This window comes from Natator depressus, chromosome 2 (assembly GCF_965152275.1).
Source record: "Natator depressus isolate rNatDep1 chromosome 2, rNatDep2.hap1, whole genome shotgun sequence".
In the NCBI taxonomy this organism is placed as follows: Eukaryota; Metazoa; Chordata; order Testudines; family Cheloniidae; genus Natator; species Natator depressus.
The window spans coordinates 261,462,196-261,481,541 of record NC_134235.1 but is presented as its reverse complement, the minus strand read 5'-3'; the positions used below and the strand labels follow the sequence as shown (position 1 = coordinate 261,481,541).

The window sequence follows — 19,346 nt, the reverse complement described above, 5'->3', positions numbered from 1 at the left end:
TAGCCTGACCTGCACACCGCAGGCCATTGAGTTTTACCCAGTTGCTAGGCCGATACTCAGGCCGGTAACTAGTGCGTCCCTACAGCCCGGAGCTGGTGTCTTGACGCTCCCCACAAGCCCGCGCTCTGCGCACCCCGGCGGGGACCTACAGCCCCCCAGGGCGCCCACGGCCGCGGGCTCGGCGGAGCCTGGACACAGCAGCAGGAAGCCCTGGCACGACGGCCGGTGTCTCTGGGGCAAGGGAGGCTCCCGCACAGACCGAGAACTCCCCCGCCGGGCCGGGCCAGACGTGCGCCCAAGGGAGCCCCCGGGAACCGGGCTGCTCCCCCCAGCGCCCGGGGCGGAGGTCAAACCCCCGGGGGTACCTGGGGAGCAGCGCCGGGCCCCGCCCCTGCTGCCCGGGACCCCCCGGCCCGGCCGGGCAGCACCGCGCTCCCAGAGACTGCGCAGATCCCCGGGCCGCGCTCCCGGGGCCCGGGCCGGGAGAAGCTCCCGGGGCCCGAGGCTCCCCCGACCGCCGGACCCTCACCTGGGCAGCGGCCCGCTCGGCCATGGCCCCCCCGGGCGGGGCTGCTCCCGCGGGCCCGGCCCGGCCGAGCCCCGCTCCCGCTGCGGGCTGGGCAGAGTCCCGGCGCCGCCTCGCCACGGGCCGGCCCCGCTGCCGGGCGGAGCAGAGCGAGCGCGGCCCGGAGGGAGGGAGGGAGCCGCGGCCTGTCTGCCGGGAGCGGCGGGGCGCGGCGGCAGCGGCCCCTGGCGGCGGGAATCGCCTCCCTTTCCCCGCCCTCACCGGGCGAGAGAACAGGCTCCGGCCCCTGGGGGACCCGCCCATCCCCGTGTCCTCGGGCAGCTGGGGAAGCGGGGGGGGGGGCGGGGGGCAGGGGGCAGGCACCTGCCCCTATTCCACCGCCCACCAGTGGGACAAAGCGCCGCGCGCCCGCCCGCCGCGAGCCCGGCCACGGCCCCAGCTCAGAGGACCCCGAGCTCCCTCCCCAGGTGCCTTGGCCGGGGCGGGGGATTCCAGCCGCTTGCAAATTGTCCCCCAGGAACCCAGCTCTGGGACCAGAACAAAACAGGAACTGGTGCTTGGGCTACTGGGCCTGCTGGAAAACCCACGGGGGGTGACCAGAAAAGGGGTGAAGATATTTTTAATGCTTTCAGATGTTGGAAAGTTTGCTGGGTATCCTATTGTCAGTGAGTTAGGGAGGGTCTTTAAAAGAATCTAAAATAACTCTAGGCCTTTTGTCTCCCCTGCTCTGTGCCAACCCATTGTTGGATGCTGCAAGTCACCTGTATTTTCCTTCTGAGCCCTGACAGGTAAAGTCTGCATTCCCACTCCCCTGATTGTAATGGGCTCAGTTCCATCTTTAGCACCCACACTGATAGGAGATAATAGACACCAGGTTTAAAACAAACGAAGTACTTCTTCCCACACCACACAGTATACCTTTGGAACTCTTTGCCAGTGGACCGTGTGAAGGCCAAAATTATAACTAGGTTAAAAAAAATAGGTAAGTTCCTGGAGAATAGGTCAATCAATGGCTAATAGCCAGGGGATGCAACTCTATCCACCGGATGTCCCTCAACCTCCAACTGCCTGAAGCATCTGGCACTGGCACTGGCCCTGGCCCCTGTCAGAAGACAGGATACTGGGCTAGACGGACCATTGGTCTGACCCAGTATGGCCATTTTTATGTTATGCTCTAAAGAGACTGGCAATGAGTATTTCTTTGTTTACTAATTGTATTGCTCAAGTAAATAAAGGACCCTCATATTCTTTAACTTCACCTTTAGTTCTTATCACAAAATCAGTTTTTAAAACACAGTATCCAAAATAGAGCAGATGTGCATAAGTAATGATGATACAGAGGATGGATTAAATTAAGCAGCCGGAGAGGCACCGAGTGTCATCAAAAGGAAGGCTTTACCGGGAAAGGGGTATTGTGAGGAACAGACATGCTTGCTTTGAGGAAAATCTGTTAGGAAAACACAGGCCCTGAGTCTGCTCTCACTCATAGTTGTGTAAATCAACAGTAACTCCACTGAAGTCAAAGGAGTAACACTGCCCTACATGAGATAAGAGTCAGGCTAAAAAGCTGAAATGGGGTAACCGCTATGGGACAGAGGCCTTGATGAGCAGTCTCTGTACAGGGGAGACTCCACCCATGTGATGTAGCCACACAAAAGAGATACTTGCAGCATTGCCCATGCCACACATTCAAAAATCATGAGTCAGGCCCCTCAAAATCGTGATTTAAAAACGAATAAATGTTGGGTTCTTCTTTCTTGCCTTCTGAGATTTTAGGTTACACTTGGTCACATTTTCAAGTTTTTCTCCACAACAAGGAACAGAAATGTGGGGTTTTTTTAAACAAAAGCTTAGAGCCTCCTGTAATCAGTTGCCTCTAGGAGATGGGGCTTGACAGACACCCAATATCCCAAGACTCGAGACAAGACTGCAAGAGTTAACAGTGTCTTTTGGGAGGGAGTGAAGGTTCTGCTTCCTGATTAGTGTAAACATATTAAAAATCAGTAAGGAGAAAACCAGTGCAATGGGGACTGAAGAAGCACATGAGCAGCTGGAAGGAGAAAGCAACAGCATCCTTCAGCCCATGGCCTGTCTCTACACATTGCAACAGGGTCCACGTTAAAGTGTGATTTGCTTATTAACGATACTTACAATATCCTGAACGCTGTAGCAGGTGACTGCAAGCTTGTAGCAATGTAGCGGTACGTGTTCCTATTCATGGGCTCATTCAAGAGGCCCTGGTAAGCCGTGGTTAACAGTGGACAATGCTAATTACAGTACGTACATTAAAATAAAAGATTATGGGAGAAACCCTGAAATGACCGAGGTGTTGTTGTGGGGGAGGTAGGAACAACCGCCTTCTCACTCTGAAGGATGAGGTGACAGTGATCAGATTTGTACATGTTACGTGATAAGAAATAGCTCAACTACCCCCCCCCCCCCCACACACACACACACACCCCCACTTGCCCAAGTGAAAAGCTCCATTGTGGTGACATACCCAGATAGTTCCTGGGTCAGGACTCGGGGAGAACATCTCTTTGGATTTACCTGCAGTACTAACTTCCCATGTGTTCACGATTTTTTCAGGGTATTTCTCATTATCTCCCCACTTTAATTTTACTCTCGAGTCCTTCCTCTGCTGGAGTCACTAGAGAATTCACATGACCTCAAGGTGAGTGAAGGCTAAAGCGAGGGTCACATTAGGAACAAGAACAGACTAGACCTCCTAAGCTATTGCTGGACGTGGGCCATGGCGCTGAACTTGAGATGTCCGCTTATATCCTAAGCAATTGCGATTCAGTCTTGGCCAGTGATGCCCAGCAGCAGGCCTTCCATACAGAGTGCCCATCTCCCTCCTACTCCCAGTCATTCATGTCCCTCCGACTTCTTCCTCTCCCGGTGCCGTCCACCTGCCGCCACGTGGGGATGTTTCACAAGCAAAAGTTGGTTCCCCTGCGTGTCCCCATGGTGCCGTTGCTGCATTTTCAGTTGAGAGAGAAGAATCCTCTCCAGCTAGTGTCCCTGGTTCCCCTTTCACGTGGGGACAGAAGGGAGCCCACTGGCTGGGTTTCCACCTCTCCTCCAGGGGCTCAGACACACACGCTGATCTGATGGGATGTTTCAACTCCTCCTCTTGACTTTCATCTGACTAACGCACCTGCTGTATGTTAACTCCACTGGCTACCACGTATCTTCCATCTTTACAACCAGGAGTCCAGCCTCTGCTCCCTGTCCAGGGCTCCGAGAAATCTCCGGATGCCCTTGCTCTGCGCTGTGGAGGCTCCGATGTTCTTTCAGAGATTCCTCATATCGGAAGCTTTTCCCACACGTGCCACACTGATGTGGCCATTCCGCAGCATGGACCTGCTGGTGCGTCTCAGGCTTCCCCGTGAAGCTTTCCCCACACTCAGTGCGGCACTTCAGCCCTTCTCCCGGGTCATTACCCTCATGGCCGACAGACCTGCCATGGCTTTTAGCAGCTGGGCCGCCCTGGTGCGGTCTCTCTTCCATGTGATTTCTTTGGTGCTTCATGAAGCTTGTCTTGAGCATGAAGCTCTTGCCGCACTCAGCGCACTGGAAGGGCCGCTCGCCGGTGTGCACGCGCTGGTGGTTGAGCAGGTACACCTTGCGGCTGTAGCTCTTGTCACACTTGGTGCATTTGTAGGGCCACTCTCCTGTGTGGACGCGGTAGTGGTTGTTGAGCTTGGACTTCTCGCTGAAGCTGTTGTCGCACTGGGTGCATTTGTAGGGGCGCTCGCCCGTGTGCAGGCGCTGGTGGGAGATGAGCACGGCCTTCTGCCGGAAGCTCTTCTCGCACACCGTGCACTGGAAGGGCCGCTCCCCCGTGTGCACACGCTGGTGGTTGAGCAGATACACCTTGCGGCTGTAGCTCTTCTCGCACTCGCTGCACTTGTAGGGCTTCTCCCCGCGGTGAATCATCTGGTGGCGCAGCAGGTCTGACTGGCAGTTGAAGCTCTTCTCGCACTCGGTGCACTTGTAGGGCCGCACCTTCGCATGGCTCCGCAGGTGCTTGACCAAATTCCCCTTCAGCCGGAAGCTCTTCCCGCATTCACTGCAGGCAAAGGGCTTCTCTCCCGGCTGCACCACAAAGCCCTTGAGCAGGCCGAAGTCTCGGCCGCACTGGGTTGATTGCTCCACTCTGATGACTGCAGGGTTAGCCAGCTGTGCAGCCACTCCCTGCTGTAGGTTCTGCAAAACCTCCTCTTCTGATTTCACCAAGAAAATCCTGTGTGGTTCTGACTTTTTCAGACATCCCTCCTGGGGCTTCTCCTCCTCTTTGCTCGCTGTCCCATCATTTGCTAGATTAGAGAGAGAGAGAGAGGGGCATTAGTGCTTTGATCTGGAAAGAAAGCTCCCCTGGCTAAGAGATTCTGTGCAGAAAAAACTGACACTTTTCAATGGCCCAATGAGTAATTTATTGCTTCAGCATATGAACTCAACAGACCTAAAGTAGGGCTCATCTTGGCTTGAAATCTTGTGCGCTAGACAGCACAATTTGGGTTGGATGTCATGACACTTCTAGGTTATACACCTCCTGCATCACGGCATGACTGATGTTATGAGCCTGAAACCACCCCTCCAAGCTGGGTGTCGAGGGGTAAACATTCCCCCAGAGAAGGAATGGGGGCAGAGTAAAGGAGGGACCCCATTCTTCTGCATCACATCAAACACTCAGAAAGACAGGATCAACTGCCCCCCATTAGTCACACAGGGAGTGACTGACATTCACCATCAAATAACGGCTATACATTTACAATGGGGTTATTAGACTGTAAGCGTCAAGTCAGGCTATGCCTGCTACCGTAATGAGAGTAGATGGTACTACCTGCAGCTCATTAACCCCACTGCCGTGTGGGTAGCCAGGGAGGGCATAAGGTAAAGGGAGCAAACCCTGACAGATAAGCCCCCCGCCTTGTGGTGAATTCGGGAGAATGTAAGCCTATGCGAGTAAACTCAGACAGAAAATCTGGAGCAGAGCTCCAAAAGGCAGTCAGGGACTAATATTTTAGAAACTTTCTGGCAACTCCTGCAGCAGATCGGGTACCAGATGTATTGATTCTTCCTCTTCTCTGGATTTTACCAGTGACACCGAGAGGGGGGTCCTGATGCATGGGCAACTCAGGGCCTCCATAGCATATGCCCAGGCTTGTGCCCTGGAGAGGTACTCCAGCTTCACCTCAAGTGTCAGCACAACTCGGGAGGCAGTCGTCACTGGTTCTAAGCTCTTACTCTATTGGCATAGAGTTGAATGCCAGGGGCTGTCTCTGACGGTGGGAGAGATCATCATATCTCACTGGACAACTACCACCCCCCATAAAACTGGGCAGCCCCCAGACAATAGGGTGTTGTCCCACCACAGTCTGCCTGCTTCAAATGAGTGCTTGGAACTTAGAGTTTTATAGCTTGACAAGCGGACTGTGACCAATGCACCAGGCAAATCAAGTAAAAGAAAGAAAACATCCGTAAAGACAGGTACGCACCATGACAACTGGATTATCTGAGGACCTTCAACACATCAACGATGCACGTAAAACTGCCATGATTAATGACGAGCTGAAACGACAATGTGGATATCGCATCCCTCCAAGAAACTTGGCTAGCATCAAGCAGCTCTCTCAGAGAAAAAGACTACACGTTTATCTGGCAGGGGGAAAGCGCAGAAGAAACACGTGAGAGCACGGAGCGGGATTTGCCATTGAGAACTCACTTTTGGGGATGACTGAGCCACATACAAATGGATCAGAGAGAATTTTGGCACCACACTTGTTCACATCTGAGGACTCAGTCAATCTTGTGAGTGTGTATGCCCCAACACTCTCCTCGTCTTCTGACATCAAGGACCAGTTCTATGACCAGTTGAACACTACCATCAGCAGGATTCCGAAACACAAATATGTTTTCCTGCTAGGGGACTTAATGCAAGGGTGGGAGCTGATCATAAAGCATGGACCAACTCTCTTGGTCAGCACGGAACTGGTAAGATGAATGTAAATGGTCAGAGACTGCTAGAACTTTATTCCTATTATCTCTGTGTAACAAACTTATTCTTCCAGACAAAGTCGCAACACAAAGTGTCTGGGAAACATCCCTGATCTGGCCACTGGCACCAACTGGATCTTATCACCACAAGACATGCCAACCTTAACATTGTCCTCATTACCCAGAGTTATCAAAATGCTGATTGCAACACAGACCACTCTCTGGTACGCAGCAAGATCAGACTCAAACCAAAGAAAATACACATATCTAAAGTAAAAGGATGACTTCATATTAACCTCAGTGCCATAGCAGACCAAGAAAAGCCACAGCAATACAAGAACACACTACAAGCCCTTGACACCAGTGATTGTGTCACAAGTGCCCAGCTGAAGTGGGAGGAACTGAAGAACACAATCTCCAATGCAGCTCTGTATCTTTAGGAAGAAGAAAAACAAGACCAACGACTGGTTTGATGCATATTCCAGTGTATTGACACTAGTCATAGAGGCCAAACACACCTGCCCAAACCACCTACAAGAGAGACCCAAATGAGAAAACCTTACCAGTGTTGAGAGTGGCAAGAACCAAGGTACAACAAACTGCTCAACACTGCACCAGTGACTATTGGCTGCACTTATGTGAAGGCATCCAAGTAGCAGCTGATGCAGACATCATCAGAAACATGTATGACGGGATCAAGAAAGCCTTGGGTCCAACTTCAAAGAAGACAGACCCATTGAAATCAACAACAGGGGAAACAATCAGTGATCGCACCAAGCAAATGGATCCCTGTGTAGAACACTACTCTGACCTTTACTCTAATTAAATATTGTTAAGGACATAGCCATCAACGCCATCAAAAGCCTGCCTGTTATGAACCAACTTGACAATGAGCGAACTGTTGAGCAGCTTAGCCTTGCCATAGATGGTCTCCCCAATGGAAAGGCCCCTGGAAAAAACTACATACTGTCTGAGGTTATAAAATGCAGAAAATCTATTCTACTGCAACATCTTCATGAGTTGCTCTGCCTATCCTGGAAAGAAGGCGAAGTACCACAAGAAATGAGAGACGGCAACATCATCACTCTATAAAAACAAGGGTGACAGGAGCGACTGTAACAACTATTATGGCATTTCCCTTCTTAGTATTTTGGGAAAAGCCTTTGCCCACTTGTCCTGAACAGACTTCAGACCCTTGCAGGCAGAATCTATCTTGAATCACAGTGCAGCCACAGAGCTGAAAGGTCTACTATCAACATGATCTTCTTGCTGAGATAACTACAAGAGAAATGCAGAGAACAAAAGCCCCTCTACATAGCCTTCATCCATCTCACAAAGGCTTTTGACCTTGTCAGTAGATGTGGACTATTCATGCTTCTAGAAAAGATTGGATGTCCCCCTAGGCTCCTAAGCATGATTCGATCCTTCCATGAAAACATGTACAGCACAGTTCAATATGACGGCTCAGTGTCTGAGGCTTTCCAGATTCGTAGCGGAGTTAAGCAAGGCCGTGTACTTGCCCCAACTCTGTTTGGGATCTTCTTCTCCCTGCTACTGAAACAAGCTTTTGGTTCCTCAGCTGAGGGAATCTACTTGCACACAATGTCTGATGGATTGCTGTACAATCTTGCAAGACTCAGATCTAAAACCAAGACTCGGAAGGCCCTTATCCAACACCTCCTTTGCTGATGACGCAGCAGTGACAACCCACACAGAAGCTCATCTTCAAAGTCTAATGGACAGTTTTTCTAAAGCCTGCCAAGACTTTGAGCTTACTAGAAGCCTAAAAAAGACTAACATAATGTGCCAAGGAGTTGAGGAAGCATTCTCCATCAAGATCAACAACTATGAACATGAAGCGGTGAACAAATTCACATACCTGGGGTCCACTATCGCAGTCAACCTTTCACTTGAAACAGAACTCAACATCCACATTGAAAAACGCGCCACAACAATGTCTAGACTGAACAAGAGGGTCTGGCAGGACAACAAACTGACAGAACACACAAAGATCTGTGTGTATCATGCGTGTGTTATCAGCACACTTTTGTACGGTAGCAAGACCGGGACCTTATATTCTCATCAGGAAAAGAGGCTCAACAGCTTTAATATGCATTGCCTTCACTGAATCTTTGGAATCTCTTGGAGGGACAGAGTCACCAAAACTGAGGTCCTCGAACAGGCCAGCATACCCAGCATCCAAACACTCCTCAAACAAACAGAGAAGCCTCCGCTGGCTTGAGCATGTGTGCTGAATGAATGATGGGCAAATCCCAAAGGACATCCTCTACAGCAAACTGGCATCTGGAAAAAGACGCAACGGAAGCCCAAAATTGCATTTCAAGGATGTGTGCAAGCGAGACCAAGAAATGGATGTGGACAAATGGGAAGATCGCACTCAAGACCGGAGCCTTTGGAAACAAGAATTTAACAAAGGTCTCGAGTTCCAGGAGAAAGCTGTCCAGCTTAGCAGAGAAGAAAAGAGCTCGCAGAAGGCAGGGCCCAAAGGGTCAAGACACCACCTTTAAATGTGACAGATGCGGCAGAGATTGTCTCTCTCAAGTGGGTCTCTTCAGGCATAAAACCAACTGAGTAAATTCTTTACCTCTCAGGGGCGCACATTCATGGGCTCCCGAGACTGAAGGATGCCTACTACTATTAGACTGTAAACTCTTTGGGGCAGAGATTATCTTTTTGTTCTGTGTTCATACAGCACCTAGCACAATGGGGCCCTGATTCAGGAATGCAATACAAATAATAATAAATGATCATTTAGAACAGGTAAGAAAACACAGAGGTGGAGGAGCTCCGAGGAGCCGCAGGTAGCTACTCCACTCACCTCCTTTGAGGTGTTTCAATCCCTTAGAGCCCCACTGTGACACCCTGACACCCCAGTATTCACCACTGTCATGTAGTTAGGACATGTTTTGTACAAAGTATGTCTTGTGAGGTATCATTCTAAAAGTCTTGATCTGCTAGACATTAATATCTCGTTGGATTGTATGTGCTATTGTTGTATGTGAAGTTATGAAGTTTGGCTATATATGTGTTACTGAAACATGTTGTGGGGTTGAAAACACCCACAAGCAGCCTTTCAGGTACAACAGTAAAAAGGCCAAACCATGTTAATGGCTTATTGAGGAAATGCACACAAACATGAGGATTACCCCAGGAACTGTGTACAATAGAAACCTCTCAGAGATAGCACTACACAATAAGAACTCTTTGACCCAGGTAACAGGAAAAGAGCTTTCCAGCAAGTGGGGAGAAGATATAAAAGGGGGATGACGACAGCATGAGAGGACCTCACTCTCCCTACAACACCACGACTGGAAACACATTGGGGGCAAGGACTGAACTGTGGGAAGTGATGGTCCCAGGTGAGAAGGATTTTTAGCCTGAGTATGAAAACCTGGGAAAGCCAAGGCAACGTGTGCCTTAAGAATCTGCCAGCCTGTTTATCACTCACGGTGAGAATTTGCTAATTTATATCCTACCTATCTAGTGTTTTAAGCTCAGTTTGCATTTTTTGTTTATTTACTAAGGTGATCTGCTTTGGTCTATTTGCTATCACTTATAATCATTTTTAATCCATCTTTTGTAGTTAATAAACTTGTTTTTGCTTTTTCTAAAAAAAGTTTGTGGAATTCATAACTGGGGGGCAAAAAGCTGTGCATCTCTCTCTCCACATTGAGGGAGAGAGCAAATGTTATGTAATTACACTGTACAGTTCTTTTGAGTTTACACTCCAGAGGGGGGTGTGCACTTGAGTACCTGGGCAGTTCCTTAGCTGAGCCTTCTCATGCAGAGCTGATCTCAGTGTCTGTGTGTTTCTGCACCTGGGGGTGTCCCTACCTGTATGTGCGCTGGTAAAGTGCAGCCTGAAGCTTGGGGAAGGGCTTGACAGGCTGCATAGCAGTACAGTGTTAAGGGAACCCAGACTGGTGGGTCAGGCAGGTGGAGTGGTACCCCAGTACATCAGGTGGATCCCCAGACCGGGGGGGCAACTCATCACACCCACTCCCCCATAGCCAATGGGAGTTTTGCACAAGAGCAACCTGCAGGAGCAAGTCAATGCTCACCCATGCTGGAGCCTGAGAGAATTCTTCCTTCCCCCAATTCCTGATGGTCCCCAGCATCCAGCTCTTCCTCTTGTTTAATCCAGGTTAAAGTGTCAGATGTGGAAACTGGTGATTATGTTAATGAGAAACAGAAACAAATTAGTGTGTGTTTTACAAACACGTATTGACCCCTTTCTGCAAAGGATTTGGGGCTAGAGCTGTCTGGGACGGGTGGAAGGTTGATAACATTTTGTGGAGAGAAGGGAAAACAGATGAGAAAACACATCCAGACAGATGCAGTTATACATGCTGATGGGCCAGGTGCTGTTCACGCCTGTCACCAAGTTCAGGTTTCAACCCACTCCTCACCTGTGCTGGGCTCCACGGGAATTTCTCTGTCTGCCAAACCCCTCTGGCCCCTGATACTCGGCTCCTCCCCTCCTTCAGCCTGGGGCAGGATGTCAGGGTTGGAAATGGCATGGCCTATTCATGAAGACAGAGTTGAGGGGAAATGCGTGGTTTATTCATATTCACCAGGCACTTACATGTGATTTTAAACCTGAGCTGAACAGAGGCAGAACTGGTGATCCTCAGGAAAGCAGATCTCTGCTTTTCCCAGGGGAGCCTGAGGAATTCCCACACTCCTGTAATATTGTTCCCTGCAGGGTCACACAGCTCCCCCTGCCTTGTCCACTTTTCATCCTCTTGTCTTGGGGGGGGTTCACTTCTGCCTGAGCAGAGGTCAGGGCGAAAAGGGGGCGTGGCAGGGGCTGAGACAGGGCGTGGCTGGCATGTGGGTTTCAAGTGCAAATCCAGTTCATGAACATGAGATGCCTGGCAGATACTTGGGAGGGCTCCGAGAGACTCCTACAGCCAGCCAGGAGTAGCAGTTCACCTGTGTGCGCTCTGGAGCTGTGCTTCCAACAGAAAGTTCAGTGCCTCATATGCAGACTACAGGACACTTTGTGGCCCACTGGCCTGCAGCCCCCTCCTCTCATCTTCCTTCAGCTTGTTGGATGATGAGTAACAAAGCGCTGGGCCCTGCCGACGACTCTCTCTCAGCCCTTGCCCAAACCCTGCATTTTTTAGTCCTTACGGAGAACGTGTGGGTTTGTGATACTTGGTAGAACTCACCTGCGCTGGGGTCCACAGGGATTTCTCTTTCCACCAGCCCTTCCTTCTTCTGGATTCTTTCCTCCAATCCTTCCAGGGATTCCCACCGATCCCTGACACACGGCTCCTCCCCTCGTTCAATGCGGGACAGAATGTCTGGCTTAGAAACAGCGTAGTCTGTTCATGGTAGCAGATGTTAAGGGAACGTCATGGCCTATTAATATTCATTACAAATAATGCTAAATGATTTTAAACCAGCTCCCCTTCCCTCGCTGGAGCTGATGACAGATCTGAAAGGAGGCCAATACCTAATAAGGATCCTGTAAAAAGATACCATTTCTTGTGGAGGTCGGGTGTGCTTCCCAGCAGAAGAGCCGGGGGTCACCACATAGAAGGGGAGTTGATCGGCCAGAGCCAGTTCAGGGAGGAATGCTCAATGCTATATTATTACCAGGTGAACAAAAGGAGAATGTTACTTACCTTACGGTAACTTTAATTCTTCAAGATGTTTTATCCCTATGGGTATGCGCACCATAAGATGTGCATGTAACCAACTTGCCTAAGAGGGAGATATCTTTTTAAGACAATGGAACTCAACCTGCAGCCCAATCAGCACATAGCTGTGGCCCATGTGACATCCCCAGGGCCATACAGTTAGTCTATATATTGCGTGGATGCGGCTCATATAACATATAGAGAGCTACATATGTGGCCCATAATGGTAAATCGGTTGAGAACCACTACTTTAAGAGATCTATGAGGGGAGGGGGTAGGAGTAAGTTGTTCTGGGGTCATTGTTGCTAGGCAGATTTAGAACTCCACATCTGGAAGTTTCTGGAATTGGGTGTGGTAGTTTTGGGCATGCTCCAGTAGGTTCCCTGTTGCTGGGGTCAGACACCAGGAGGGCAAGCAGGTAGGGCCTTTTGCAAAACAGCTGCCACGTGCCCTGCGTAGGTTGGGAGAAGTTGAGCCCAGGAGCAGAAAGCAGATTGTTTTCCCTAACTCTGAAGCATTTTACAGCAGGTAAGTGATGTTGTTAAACCGACAACAGGGAAGCATAGCCAATGTTAATTAAAGGAAGGGGAAATTGGGAGGTAAAAATAATTTATTTTATTGTAATTGTATACTGTGAATGTTGTATTGATTTTATCCCAAGTGTTTTAATTACATTAACTCAACCAGTGCGATTCACCAGCTTTTCTTTAAATTTGATCATGGGGAAAGAGTCATTTAGATTTTGCAATTTCTTGTAACAGGGTTTGTTTTAAATCTATACACTTAACTGAATGATTGGTTAATCAGCTAGGTGACTGGCTAGCAGTGATTTCAGCAGAGGAAGAGTCTGCATGGATTCCAACTGAAGATTCCTAGAAGCAAGTGGAGGGAAGATGTTGCTTTTGAACCAGCAGACTGTACAGATTTAGTGGTCAAAGAATCAGACTCAGGTGAACTCAACCTAAACTTTTGGGAATTCTGAGTTTCCTTTCACTGTGTTTCTGTGGAGACTGAGCTGTTTAGATTTAAATTTGTTTTCTTTATGTTTATGCATAACTGTGAAGACAATGTATAAAGTTGCCAGGTTATGTTGTAGAAATTAAGTTATTATTCATTATGTTTCTTTATCATAAGATTTATAATGTTGGTACTTAATTAAGTTCATTCCTTTTGTTCTTTTGGGGACTTGAATGTGGGGAGGTTGACCCTGTGCAATCCTGGCTGAAAATCCTTAGACTGGATTTTGGGTTTCCAGCTAGTTTTCTGTGGGAATTGGGGTTTTTTAGGCACTAGAGAAGGACAATGAAATGAACTCAACCCCCCGCAAAGGTTACATGTGCACACCCATGTGCTCTCAATGAGAGACAGCAAAGCAGGGTCTGCAGGCCTGCGCAGAGCGGGACCTTGTGCCTCCAAAAAAGGGCATATAAGGAGGCATGAACTCATTGACACTCAGTTCCTTCTTGACTGTGAAGAAGAGCCTCTGCAGCCAAGGGGAAGGAAGGTGGAGCTGACATAGGGACAAAACACCTCAAAGAACTCAAGGTCCTATAAGATAAGTAACCTCTCCTCCTCCTTTGAGTGTATATGTCCCTATGGGTGCTCCACCAGAGGAGACTCCCAAGTACTAAACTCCACGGGGAGGCAAGTCCAAGATGGTTCGGAGGACTGCGTCACCAAAGGCAGAAGTAGGTAAGATGGCGTAATGCTTGGCAAAGGTGTGAACAGAAGACCAAGTTGCAGTCCTACACATTTCTGCTATGGGAATGTCTTTCAGCAGAGCTATAGCTGTGGACTGTGCTGTCACTTTGTGAGGGGGCCGCATTGCAGCATGTTCTAAACAAGTTGAATTGCAGCCCATTAGACAGTCTGAGTGGAAATAGGGTTTCCCTTCATCCTCTCAGCAGATGATACAAATAATCTCTGAGAAGCCCAGGTAGAAGGTTAGAGCCGTTCTGACACCTAGTATAAGTAGACTGGTCTCCTCTCCAGAGGCTTTGGGTAAAACACTGATAGGCAGCTTTCTTCTGGCTCTGCCATAAGAGCACTGAGCTCTTCCATTCTTCCAGCTGAAGAGACGGCTATAAGGAACTAAGTCTTGAGGGAGAGGTAGAAGTCCCTGCCTCTCAAGGTGCTGCAATAGCCACTGGGACGTTGAAGCCAATGTAAGGAGGAGGACGCAGGCCCCACCGGGGCTAGTGAGCATTCCATTAGAAGGAGCTTCAGTCTAGCCTCCCTGAACTGATCTTACACTTGGACAGAATGTGGGTGTCTCCAAGGCAGCTCAAATGCCTGTCACTACAGAGAAAAGACCTGTGGCAGGTTTGGCAGGACTTAAACCCCAGGATCTTTCGCATAACACAGAGTGTTAATGGACCAAAATGGACTATAGAAAGAAAAAGGGGGGGGGGGGGGGAAGCTTTGTTAAAACTGAACGCAGAAATAAAATGATCACACAAACACAGGAAAAACTAAGAATAAATCCCTATGTTAAGAAGGGCGGGAAGCCGAGAACCAGCGGACATGCAACCACTCCATCTCAAGCCGCAGGCAGCTGAGAAGGAACTGAGTGGCAGCAGGTCCGTGCCCCCCTATATCCCCTCATTTGGAGGCGCCACTCTGGGCAGATGTGGGCCTGCAGACACTGCTTTATAGTTTCCAGTCAAGAGCACATAGCATGCGTGCATCCTACAGTGCAGCACCCTATGGACATACACTCAAAGAACTAGCTGATACAATGGTAGGACTGAGATTTTAAATCAGCAGAAGACTGATTTTACCACAGGATGGAGCGATCTGGATCTTTAAGGAAACGAAGGATGGTTTTGTATTTCAGGCACTGGCCTGCTACTCAGCACACCTGGGTTCAATTCCTGGCTCTGCCACAGACTCCCTGTGTGACCTGACAATCACTTAAGCTTGCCAAACCTGATCCGAAGTGCTCTGAAGTCAATGGGAGACATTCCACATGCTTCAAAGGGTTTGGGAAAACTAGATAGCTGTAGCTCACGAAAGCTTATGCTCAAATAAATTTGTTAGTCTCTAAGGTGCCACAAGTCCTCCTTTTCTTTTTGCGACTACAGACTAACACGGCTGTGTTAGGATATAGATATTCAGGCATGTCTGTAAAGGCCTATACTCTAAGAATTTAGGTGTATTCTTATCACTTGGCTAGTTATAAAGGTATAAAAGAAAGAATCAAAAATCACTGTCTGCTGGTGTAAGAGCCTTCTCTTACTGTGACAGTCTGAGGCCCTGTTCTTAGGCTAAGGCCTCTGACTAAGCAGCAGAGGCAGCCATAAGCTGGGAAGCGAACGGTCACATTCTCACATTCCAAACTAGTCACATTGAAAGAAGGTGCTATTGGGCTCTTAGGAATACAATCCTGTCCTGATAGTGCCTATCGCCTCCAGAGAAAGGGAAGTGCCTAGATAATGTAAAAGGAAACTTAGTTTGATAGCATCTTGTCCGGCAAGAACTCACTTATCAATAGCTGGGATGTGAAATCCTCACTTCTGTATTGTTTTGTCATTATAGTTCCCATTTTGCTATTGTTTGTCTGTATAATCTCTGTCTGGTTCTGTGATTGTTCCTGTCTGCTGTATAACTAATTTTGCTGGGAGTAAATTAATTAAGGTGGTGGGATATAATTGGTTACATAATCATGTTACAATATGTTAGGATTGGTTAGTTAAATTCCAGGAAAATGATTGGTTAAGGCATAGCTAAGCTGAACTCAAGTTTTACTATATAGCATGCAGTGAATCAGGAAGTGAGGGGGTGGGTCTGTGTTGGGAAAATGGGAACAGGGAATGTGGGTAAGGAAACTGGAATCATGTTTTGCTAAAGAGAGGAAATGGAAACAGGGAACAGCGGTAAGGAAATTGCAATCATGTTTTGCTAAAGGGGGAAATGGGAACAGGGAATGGGGGTAAGGAAATTGGAATCATGTTTGGCTAAGGGCAGGAATGGGAACAAGGACACAGGTGTAAGGCTCTGTGGTGTCAGAGCTGGGAAGAAGGATACTAAGGAAGGAAACTGGAATCATGCTTGCTGGAAGTTCACCCCAATAAACATCGAATTGTTTGCACCTTTGGACTTCGGCTATTGTTGCTCTCTGTTCATGCGAGAAGGACCAGGGAAGTAAGTGGGTGAAGGAATAAGCCCCCTAACAGGCTGCTACTCTGAAACTAGATATTAGAGGCATCGCAGCGATGAACAGGCTCCTCGCATACTCTGCAGCATGTAACTACAACGGTAATCTGCAGCTAGGAAGCACTGGACCATATATACATCTGCAGTTTCCAATTTAGTTCTAAATAGGAGGGTGTGTGGTATGAGCTGTCGATTGCTAATACGCTGGGAAGTAGTGATCCACTGGAAATCAGAGGAACTGGAGAATAACCTGCAATAGGAACCAGAGTAGGAACTGTTTCTAATCAGAGAGTGAAATGGCTATTAGCCAGGATCAATGGCTATTAACTAGGATGGGTAGGGATGTTGTCCCTAGCCTCTGTTTGCCAGAAGCTGGGAATGGGCGACAGGGAACAGATCACTTGATGATTACCTGTTCTATTCATTCCCTCTGGGGCACCTGGCATTGGCCACTGTCAGAAGACAGGATACTTGGCTAGATGGACCTTTGGTCTGACCCAGTATGGCCGTTCTTATGAAAACTGATCCTTACCCAGAGAGATCAGGGTCTCATAGTTCCCCTTCATAACGTTCTTGTAAAGCTCTTTCTGCCATTCCTCTAAGTTCTCCCACTCCTGCTCATTAAAATAGACTGAGATGTCATCAAATGTCACCGGCACCTGGAATCACAAGGGTTATAATAAGCTTCTTCTTAGACTATAAGGACCTGATCCAAAGCTCACTCAAGTGAATGCCACTGACTTCCATAGGTTATGGAGGAGATCCTTATGGCAGGGAATGCATCTTGTGCTGTACTCGTAGATGCACCAAGACCGGAGCACTAATTTTAGCAGAAACTTTGAAGAATCAGGGCCAAATTCAGCAAGAAGATGTGTCTCTCCTGAAAAGCGCAGAGCGCCCTCAGCTCCCACTGACATCCCGTACATTCAGTCCCGTACATTATCCACAAACGACTGGACCAACTGGATCTGGCCAGTAAGTTATTGGACACCTTGAAGCCAGTAAGATCACTCCCTGCATCTAAGGTGTAATAAAGTGAATTAAGGGGGCCTGCATATCAGAAGATATGAAAACCCGTTCAGTACCTAAGTTCCTATCCCTCAGCACTAGCTAGGACGGGATAGGCAACCTATGGCATGCGTGCCAAAGGCAGCACACGAGCTGATTTTCAGTGGCACTCACACTGCCCGTGTCCTGGCCACCAGTCTGCGGGGCTCTACATTTTAATTTAACTTTAAATGAAGCTTCTTAAACATTTTAAAAACCTTATTTACTTTACATACAACAATAGTTTAGTTATATATTATAGACATATAGAAAGAGACCTTCTAAAAACGTTAAAATGTGTTACTGGCACGCAAAACCTTAAATTAAACAATAAATGAAGAATAAATGAAAACTCAGCACACCACTTCTGAAAGGCTGCCAACCCCTAAGCTAGGATATTGTTACCTTGGGGACTTCTCCCTTACTGCCTGGGGGCAGTCTTAAGATCCAGAAGTTCCTGTTTCTCAGCAGGTTCTCCAGATTCTCCAGCCTCCTCTGCAGGAAGTTATTCTCCTGGATCAGAGTTCCCAAAATAGTCCATTTACTCTCCAGCTGGTTACCAAATTCCATCACTGTCTTCTCACAGTCTGTTAACTTCTTCTCAGTTGTCCCTGTTCTCCCCTCCAGATTCAGTAATTGTGAGGCATGGGAATTCACCTTCCTCTCCACAGCTTGGATGGCAGCCACTACAGTCCACAAGGAGATCTCTGTAATGCGAGGATGGGTTTCTCTCACAGGAGCTTGTTCGGGAACACCAGGAGCCTGCTTGCATGAAGAAAAACAAAGTCAGCATCAGGGAAAAACAGCACAAGAACTGTTTCCCTTCCTGTAGTGAAGCAGATTTGAAATGGAAACCCCACAATGTCTGACTCACATCAACTGTAGAACATTCATAGGCTTTAGGGCCAAAAGGGACCATTCGATCATCTAGCCTGATCTCCTGCGCACCACAGGCCATTCAGTTTTACCCAGTTACCCCGTACTGAGCCAGATAACTAGTGTAGCGGTCCTCAAACTGTGGGTCGCAATCCCCTGACTCCACCAGGCTGCCGGGGCTGAAGCCGCCGGCGGCAGCTCCGGGAAGCGGAAGGTAGGGGGTAGGGTTGCCAGGTGTCTGGTTTTCAGCCGGAACGTCTGGTCGAAAAGGGATCCTGGCGGCTCCAGTCAGCACCACTCACCCGGCCGTTACTGCACGAACTAGCAACCGATGAGCTGGCGTCTTGACGCTCCCCACAAGCCCGCGCTCTGCGCACCCCGGCGGGGACCTACAGCCCCCCAGGGCGCCCACGGCCGCGGGCTCGGCGGAGCCTGGGCACAGCAGCAGGAAGCCCGGGCACGACGGCCGGTGTCTCTGGGGCAAGGGAGGCTCCCGCACAGACCGAGAACTCCCCCGCCGGGCCGGGCCAGACGTGCGCCCAAGGGAGCCCCCGGGAACCGGGCTGCTCCCCCCAGCGCCCGGGGCGGAGGTCAAACCCCCGGAGGTACCTGGGGAGCAGCGCCGGGCCCCGCCCCTGCTGCCCGGGACCCCCCGGCCCGGCCGGGCAGCACCGCGCTCCCGGGGCTCCCCCGCCCGCCGGGCCCTTACCTGGGCAGCGGCCCGCTCGGCCATGGCCCCCCCGGGCGGGGCTGCTCCCGCGGGCCCGGCCCGGCCGAGCCCCGCTCCCGCTGCGGGCTGGGCAGAGTCCCGGCACCGCCTCGCCACGGGCCGGCCCCGCTGCCGGGCGCCGCGCAGTGCATGGCGGGAGCGAGCCGCGGCCTCGCCCCCCCAGGTCCCCCCGCCAAGAGAAGCGCCTGACGCGGAATCCGCAGGGGCGCCGCGAGCGGACAGCGCCGCCTGCAGGGCGCGGCGGAGAACGCAGCTCGTGGCCCGGAAGGTTCAGCCCGGAAGGCCGCGTCCATCCTCCCCTGCTGTGCGAGCCCCGCCTCCCCCCAGCACCAGGCGGGGG

The 19,346-nt window shown here is 49.8% G+C and overlaps 1 protein-coding gene across 1 annotated transcript in view; it reads right to left on the bottom strand.

The window, feature by feature from the left end:
- LOC141981940 (uncharacterized) overlaps nucleotides 1-19,009 on the bottom strand; it is a 30,763-nt gene extending 11,754 nt beyond the window's left edge. Inside the window, exons 1-8 of the mRNA XM_074943556.1 lie at nucleotides 18,986-19,009; nucleotides 17,806-18,165; nucleotides 16,886-17,012; nucleotides 11,725-11,880; nucleotides 10,960-11,073; nucleotides 10,612-10,716; nucleotides 3,714-4,848; nucleotides 3,027-3,162 (exon numbers count right to left, since the gene is read on the bottom strand). Of these exons, the coding sequence (XP_074799657.1) occupies nucleotides 3,027-3,162; nucleotides 3,714-4,848; nucleotides 10,612-10,716; nucleotides 10,960-11,073; nucleotides 11,725-11,880; nucleotides 16,886-17,012; nucleotides 17,806-18,165; nucleotides 18,986-19,009 (2,157 nt within the window). The remainder of the gene's footprint in view (nucleotides 1-3,026; nucleotides 3,163-3,713; nucleotides 4,849-10,611; nucleotides 10,717-10,959; nucleotides 11,074-11,724; nucleotides 11,881-16,885; nucleotides 17,013-17,805; nucleotides 18,166-18,985) is intronic.
- Between the last annotated feature and the right edge of the window lie 337 nt (nucleotides 19,010-19,346).